This window comes from Plectropomus leopardus, chromosome 14 (assembly GCF_026936395.1).
Source record: "Plectropomus leopardus strain MGB_pleo_1.0 chromosome 14, ASM2693639v1, whole genome shotgun sequence".
Classification (NCBI taxonomy): domain Eukaryota; kingdom Metazoa; phylum Chordata; class Actinopteri; order Perciformes; family Serranidae; genus Plectropomus; species Plectropomus leopardus.
In genome coordinates this window covers 8,364,037-8,372,214 of record NC_142189.1, presented here as the reverse complement: position 1 = coordinate 8,372,214, position 8,178 = coordinate 8,364,037, and the positions used below count along the sequence as shown (strand labels likewise).

The 8,178-nt window shown below is 37.2% G+C and overlaps 1 protein-coding gene across 2 annotated transcripts; it reads left to right on the top strand.

Annotated features, from left to right (window-relative positions):
- Positions 1-931: 931 nt before the first annotated feature.
- Positions 932-6,285, top strand: rab32b (RAB32b, member RAS oncogene family). Of its 2 annotated transcripts, none has more exons than XM_088087609.1 (3): positions 932-1,088; positions 4,140-4,417; positions 5,694-6,285. In XM_088087609.1, exons 1-3 carry the CDS (start codon positions 932-934, stop codon positions 5,856-5,858), a joined length of 600 nt encoding a protein of 199 aa, XP_087943735.1. In that variant the 3' UTR covers positions 5,859-6,285. The 2 variants fall into 2 exon arrangements, with proteins under 2 accessions (XP_087943735.1, XP_042357244.1); XM_042501310.2 differs by lacking the exon at positions 932-1,088 and adding an exon at positions 2,479-2,821.
- Positions 6,286-8,178: the final 1,893 nt, after the last annotated feature.

The following is an 8,178-nucleotide window of genomic DNA, read 5'->3' as shown; positions in this document are numbered from 1 at the left end:
TGATGATATATAAGGAAAAAGTCATTCTGTGGTCTAACAAGTCATTTTTCACTCAAACTGATAGCACTTATATGATAAGAGTGAACAACAAGGCGCCACATTTTAAAATTCTTTTAGTCGTTGTCTACAGTAGTGAAAGAATTCGCCTTTTACAAACATATTTATATGCTAACTTAAGCTTTTAGGCTAAAATAGATTTTGAGCTAACGAGACAAAACAACTACGGTATGTATGTAAATTTATTAATAGAAATAGATTTATTTGAGAAATATAGGCAACATAAGCAGATGAGTTTACTGATTTTAAACAGGGCGACATAATGGTGAAAACTGTATGTAATGCAAAAACAAGCTGATTTGTCAACAATATTTTTTAGAAAATATGTTTTATGTTACACGTTCTGTGTTTTGTTCTTTACCAGAAATTGAGGAACAGTTACACATTTTGGGGAAAAAAACCCCACTTGTTTGCTTTCTTGTGGAGCAGTCGAGGATTGATTCTACTTGAAGAGGACGGTCGAATGTGCAAAATTAGCATTGGTTTATATTTATCTCCCTTTCACTCCCAGTCAATCCAAGGGAACAGACCATAGACTTTATATAAAAATGGACAACATGACCCCCAAAGAGTAGCATTTCAATCTTGATCGCCCCCTGGTGTCTGACTGCAGTATAGGTCATGAAGCCCGCCCCTCTATGTTATTGTATGGGACATAGGCTAAAATAAAAACTCAAAGTACATGCCAAATACATTTTTCCCAAAGATGGTTTCTGTCACTGAAGGTTCCTCTCATCACCCTAATGTTTGTCAAAGTATTTGTTTTTTGTTTTTTTTTTTAGAAGTACGGTTTTAATGAGTTATCAGTTAATTCTACAAAAAGGGGATTTTCCGTCATGACAGCCGTGACAGCCAATCCGCGCGCTCACATTCAATGGAACTGCTCACGATTGGTCCGATGGGTGTTTGGGCGGGAATTCCCCCAACGCGGATATCGCTACTGCGCAGATGCGGGCTCTCCATGACGTCACCCTCGCAAGATGGCAACGCTCGTATCCGGGATATTTTAACCTCATTTCAGCATAACGAGGGTAAGTGGGGGCGCGTCGTCCACGTTTATTTACAGTCTATGGTCACAACAGGCGGTGGCGCTGCCCACATTTATCGTGAATATCGCTTCACTACATACGTGAAATTAGCATAGGCGAATATTTGCCTCCCGTCAACTTTCATTCAATGTGAGCAATGAAAGATACAAGTGGCCCACATAAGATATGGGAAATGGAAAATGTATGAAAAACATATTTTTCTGTACTTATTTGCAGGCTAAACTAACCGAAAGCTAATTTGCAAGCAGGCGATGGTCCCTCACCTGCATTAACATCTGTGCTCTAAATATAAAGCTACAGCTAGCAGCCTTTAGCTTACTTTAGCATTAAAACTGGAAATGGAGCTGCCTCTTTCTAAAGATGACTATTGATAAATTGTCTTTTTAAATCACATTTTATACAAATTAAAGGAACTAGATATATGGTATTGGTAGTGAGCTTAGAGGCAGATCTATAACTGCCTATCGGTGGTAGCTTTATATTTAGTGTACAGATGTGACCATGATATCAGTCCTCTTTTCTAACTCTAGACAAGAAAGCAAACATTTTCCCAAAATGTCAAACTTAAACTTTAATGTGGAAGAGCAGAGTAAAAAAAGTTTACTTTCAAAAGTTATATGACAACATGATTTCTTGCTGAAAAAAAAGTTTGTGAATTATCTGTGAATTTTTTTTATCGATACAGTACTGCCAAGCAAGCACTGACTGTGTCACGAATGTAGCAGAAGACAAGTTCAAGTGCCACATTTTAATTAAGATTTTTTCCTTTTGTACATTTATCTCATTTCTGTCTTGAAATGCGAGTTGAGTTGCAAGTTATGCTAGTTCCAAATTTGTATCTTTTATAAATAGACATGTGATTTCATAATTGTATAGATGTATGTATAAGATAAATGACATACGTTTTGTGAATGTATGAATTGTGTATCATATTTTGATATTCTTATAATATCTATATGCATTACAGTATTAGAAATAACTCATTAGCTGTGTATGCTTCTGTTGTGTGATTGGTTGTGTGCACCAATCAATTTCCTAAATATTAAGAGCTTATCAATACCGTATGTGATGAAGTGCTACTGTTACTGTTAGTAATACTTTGAATAAGCTGCAGCCTGATATATACACAGTATAAATTAAGTCTGCCATTTCAAACAAATATTTCCTGTAGAGCATTTAAAAGGACACTTGTTTGATTGGAGTAAATTAAATATTTTTTATGCCTCTCCTGTTTTTCATGGTGAAACATTAGCTGGGTCTGTGTTCTCGGCCTTGCCTCGTCTGACAGCTGTTTTGAATCAAAGGTCAAAGATATGGCTTCGGTTTGAAGGAAGAAACTCAAAACGGGAACACTAAAAGTAGTCATAAAGGGAGCACGCAGATTATATAAAACGCACATGTTTATGAGCTAATGTTCATAAAACTGGACGAGAATCAGCTTTGCAATGGCTTAGGATAAAGTTTATTTTGCCTGTCTGTACCTGCACAGGTCGACTACAACATGGCGCAAAGTTCAGTGTCACTCTACACAGAAACGCTGTTTAAAGTTTTAGTCATTGGGGATGTTGAGGTTGGAAAAACAAGCTTTATCTTGCGTTATGTCAATAAACGCTTTAATGAAGGATACAAAACAACTATTGGAGTTGACTTTGCTCTTAAAACAATCGAATGGGATCCTAAAACAGTGGTGAGACTGCAGCTTTGGGATATTGCAGGTGAGTTTCGAGATTATAAAGTCTGTTTTGTCCCACAAATATCATAGAATGAAATCTGACTTCCTTGCGTCTGTTTAATCATATAAAATATATCATACCAGTCAAATGTGTAGTGTCCTTGAAGCTTTTAAAATCTGCAGTCACTACAAAACAAAGCTACAGCTAAAGCAAGATGGCTGTATGAAAGTTAGCTTAGCCAGAGAAAAAGCTTTTGCAAAAGCCAGAAACAAATGTGCTTATTAGTTTCTCCCTAGCTGTTTTCTACAGTTGAAACTGCTTTTTTAAAACAGATATTTTGATCAATTTACTTATTACTCCACATAATTAAATGACTTTTTTTTAGCTTTCAGCTAAAGCAAAACTGCATCAGGTGAAAGCTAGCCTAGCCAGCGTAGCTAGCTTTCACTAAATCTAAAAACAAATATAATTATTAGTGTTTGCCATGGTTTTATCTGTAGTTGAAATACATTAAAATAAACTAATATTTTGGAATGTATTTTTTAATCCATATATGAGGTAATGGGTAAACCCAGTTTAAATGGAGAATAAAAACCTGGCTAATGCTAAATTAGCGTAGCAGTGTAACTGTTAGCGGCGACTGCCATCACAGCTTTTGACTCTGTTCAAATTCAATTCATTTGTTTTTATGTTAACTTCAAATCACATATTTAAATCTATTTCATGTAAAAAGAATTTGTATTTAATTTCAACATCATATTAGCAGTAAACAAAAATATTTTGGATAATCTATTACCGGCAAAAAAATCCAAACAAAATAAATGTATCTCAAAAAATAAATTATAAAAAGGATAGGAAATCTAAAGTGAAAAAACAGACAGTGCGGAAATGACTTTTGTTATTAAAAATGACCTTTACAGAAGTCTATGTGAGATCCAATCTGCTAAAATTACCTCCAAACTCGAATAAATCATGCTGTGATTACACTATAACTGTAACTGGATACCTTCACAGTGGGATATGTCGGAGTGACTGGAAACTTTCAGCCTTTTTCCTCAGTGTTGTAATTTCAACACCAGTGTCCATGGAAACATACTGTTTTATTTCAGAAAATTGTTTTTGTTAGTCTCTCACTTGTTACCTAAGATTTAGGCTAAATGTCAAATCCCACATGTTAAACAAACAGTGGCATTACTGACTGCGTGCAAACTTTAAATTCAAATCCAGAAACTGTAAGCCCTTTGCCAAATAACAACAGCCTATCTGTGAAAAATGAATTAATCTTCCTTCTTGGAGTGAGATTTGAGCACAGGCTGTGGTGCAGCATAAATCACAAGGATTTATTTTCTCTTCCCTCAAGGCCAGGAGAGGTTTAAGAAGATGTCCAGAGTGTACTACAAAGGGGCGATGGGAGCTGTAGTGGTCTTTGACATTACAAACAGCTCCACCTTGGAGGCTGCCTCAGCGTGGAAGCAGGACCTGGATAACAAAGTCTGTCTCGACGGTGGACATCCGGTCCCCGCTGTCCTGCTGGCCAACAAATGTGACCTGACAGGATGGGACAGAGACTTGCTGTCGTCTCTGGACAGCTTCTGTAAAGACAACCGCTTCACGGGCTGGTTTGAGACCTCTGCAAAGGTGTGTGGTGTTTTTCGCTTATTATGACAGAAGAAAATCTGTGTATACTGGCAGTGAGAAATGTTCTCAGAGGGATTATTTACTAACTTAAGCCTGAACTGGATAGAGATGGACCAAATAATATAATATTATAATTTCTTCACTACTTTTTTTCCCTTGTTATGATGATATTAGTTAATATACAGTATTTCAAAATAGAGTCAGGACTTGATAACCAACAACTACATGGGAAACTGCCCCATGATCACGTAGGACATCCTGAAAAGCCCCATTTCTCACATATTACTCATCTTTGATCATTTAATTGATTTAACATTTTTCAGAGAATTTGCACCACTTAAGCATGATATTAACCAAGGCATGACCTGTAATAATACCATATCAAAATCTAATTTCAACAACTTCATTACTATATTTAAGTTTATACTAAGTTGGTAGATTTTTCTTAATATATTCATGTAGGGTGGTGGGCTACTAAGAGCACAAAAGCACATTTTTGTCCCAGAACAGTTTAATGTTGCCATGCACATTAGACCACTAACACTCTAAAGTGAGAAACTTGTCCACAGGACCACATATGCCTATGCTTACCTGCAAGGTCTGAATAAGATTAAAATGGTTTGTATGAAAAAAATGTCTAAAAGAAAACCCTATATCTCCAAAATTACAGCTTTTCATTAAAAAATAATTGATTTTTCAACTATGTTCCAATGTACCTTACTTTCTAAAAAAATAGATAAATCTGTATATTTATAGTTTTCAGTGGATAGAGAAAGATTTATTTGTAACTTGCAGCCACAGTATCTATCTACTGTTCAGCAAAGCTACATATTCTTGCTATAACGTGTCAGGAATTCTTTATCTATTTGCCTTTTGAACAACTAGACTGTATTTTGTCACAGAAAAAAGGGCTTGGTTTCATCATTTTAACTTCACGCTCTCTCGACTGACTGGCTCAGTGAATTATTTATGTAATTATTCGCGTGTTTGACGGTTTTTGCATTTGAAAGAATTTATTTTTTATTGCTGAAGCTCCCTCCTGCCTCAGTAAAGCCACCAGCAGATCTTGTGGCTCACAATTAGAATTGCATGAGGTTACACTATGCTGCATGTGTGAACTTTAACACTGCAGCTATATAGCATGCTCATAAAACGTGTTCAAATATTAACACACAGGAACAACTTGCAGCCAGGGTTTCGACCGGCGAGCCAAACTCTTAACTCAACGGATGCATACACAATGTTCTAAATCATATTCCCCCTTCACCATTTATAGGACAATATCAATATTGATGAGGCAGGTGCCTTCCTTGTCAAACAAATGATGCTCTGCGACACCGGCCTGTCCAATGAAGAGCACCGCGGGGACGGGATCAAAGTGAGCGAGCCTCCCGAGGAGAGTCAGAGCCAGTCATTGTGCTGCTGGAGACCACGGCTCTGAGGCAAAGAGCCAAACAACGGCAGCTACTGGTTAAACGCTCTAACATGACCTGTTTTTGATACCGAGCCACGAAGCCACAGCCACCACGTAGAAGCTATGTCAGCTTTTTGTTACGTATTTTTTCTTTCAATTTCCTCACTAATGTGTGGACTGTGTGGGCCGCCTCATCAACACCTCTGTGGAGATGATTGAACTCATTTCTCCGGTAATCCACTGATACAGTCGGGCTAATAAAGAAATCAGCATGATGCACGTCCTGCTGGGAAAAGTCTGTAACACTCATTGCAAAATTAAGACTTTCTGGTGACCGTAATGAGAGTCACAACTGACATTTTCCCAAACTACAAAGAAAGAAAGAAAGAAAACATTTTTTTTGTATTTGAAGCTGTTAAACATTCCTCAGTAAATGACAACCTATTCAATCTCAGCTCCGAGTGTTACTTGTCTGTTATGCAACCCATGCATATAATTATCTGTTAATCACTTCAGAGTGAGATGAGCTAAGACCCATGCATAAGCAGAGCAGCCTGACTCGATATGGCCAATAGCGGAGAAAAGCTATCAGCGTGACCTGATTTTGGTGGAGGGAAGAAATATGCTACATACCGCCCAGAGAGCTGGAGGGAACAGAGCACTTATGCTTTATTTAATCATCCACTGACATCAAATATATATTATTTTCTATAATAGGAAGCCAGCCAATCTGATTGAGGCATTTGTTAGTTAGATTTGTTGATGCAGAGAGAGACAGAGAGGAAACGACATTCTCGAATCCTTGACTTAACCCTTTGAAACCTGCAGCGACATCACTTTTCTTGTGCTGATTTCAGACGCCTTTTATAATTATACACCCTGTAACCATGAGCCAAGTGCTGTGATTTCTTTTTTTTTTTTTTTAAAGGGAGAACAGGGAGTCAGCAACTTGGCAAGAAGTTTTCACCAAATTGCAAGAAATTTGTTGATTTTGAAAATTGTTTTCAAAAGAAAGGAAAAATAGAAAAAAAGAGCCTGGGAAAAACTATGTTTCTAATTATCAAAATTACATATTTAAAATTATGTTTCAAAATTAGTTTTTTTTTCAAGGTCATTTTCTTGTTTGTTTAACTTTTTTCTCCTTTTTTTAGGTATTTTTGTTACTTTCTTTTATGCCACTGTGTAAGCGATGTGGTTGAAGGCATTGTTTTGTAGATATCTGGGAGAGTGAAACCTTGTCCTTTATGCTCACTGACATGTTGTGTATTACTCAGGTTATTTTTGCACACCAATCTGTTCTTTGCTGTCCTGTAGTTTTACTTTTCAGTGTCCTTGCTGTGCATCAAGGGAACTGTTCCACATCCTGCCGCCAGGTACCTAAACACAGTCGCTTTTGTCCAAATTCAGGCTCTATGCAGGTATGTCATGTTTATGTTTTTATTTACTGCTCCATAAATCTAAATTACTGCTTTATTATTACACCAGTACATACACACTTTGCTGATCAAGTGAGTTGCAACATAAAAGCCAGGAAGGAAATTTACCTCGTGTGGCAATTGTGCCCGAGGGAAAGCGAGAGAAGAAGTGAAACACAACTGCTAATTATGGATTTATGTCCCAGATACCGCAGACCTAAATTCAGGAGTCAAACAGGGATGATGTCCCCGATACTGTTTTCTCATCAGACACAAAGCTCAGCCTTTTGACTTGTTGTTTATGAATCTGACAGTCTGAATGGGAGTCACACTCTCTGCATCAGATCCCGTTACTTGTGCATTATTCATATTGCCCTATTTTATCTGCCCTCCAGTGAACATTTTTGCTGGCAGCTTCCTTCATATATTCATGATTGCATGAAAATTTCAATTTAGTCAAACTTGTGAAAAGGTTGATGAAGTGTAGGAGCCCTGCTGGGCCTCTGCTGGCCTCTTATTGTGTCTTGACTGACCCAGTTTATGATCATCTATGATAATTACCTCTGTTTGTTAAACTCTATTGCATAAAAAAAGCTAATTCATAGTGTTTGTGCAATAATGCCAGAATGTGAATGAACCTAGTCATTCAAACGGATTATATCCAAACCTTTGAGACAACCAATCAGGGACAGGAATCCATATGTTGCTGTCCATGGTGCTGAATTTTGTCTTTCAGGGGAGCCCTCCACCACGACAGCTGCTGTCAGACAGCTGCGTGGTCTAGTGTTGGTAGACTGCACCATCTAGTGTTCAAAACACATAAGTGCAAATACAGTTATTATTTTTTATTTGTAATATTTTATTTTTTGTACAATCAATAAGGCACATTTAACATTCAAGAGAGTACAGTTCACGACAGCAAGCACTGAGCA

Excerpts from the sequence above, each read along its gene's own strand:
- rab32b (XM_042501310.2), top strand. The coding sequence starts at position 2,608 with ATGGCGCAAAGTTCAGTGTCACTCTACACAGAAACGCTGTTTAAAGTT. Across the intron at positions 2,822-4,139 it reads GCAGCTTTGGGATATTGCAG|GCCAGGAGAGGTTTAAGAAG; the intron begins GTGAGTTTCGAG and ends TCTTCCCTCAAG. Across the intron at positions 4,418-5,693 it reads GGTTTGAGACCTCTGCAAAG|GACAATATCAATATTGATGA; the intron begins GTGTGTGGTGTT and ends CACCATTTATAG.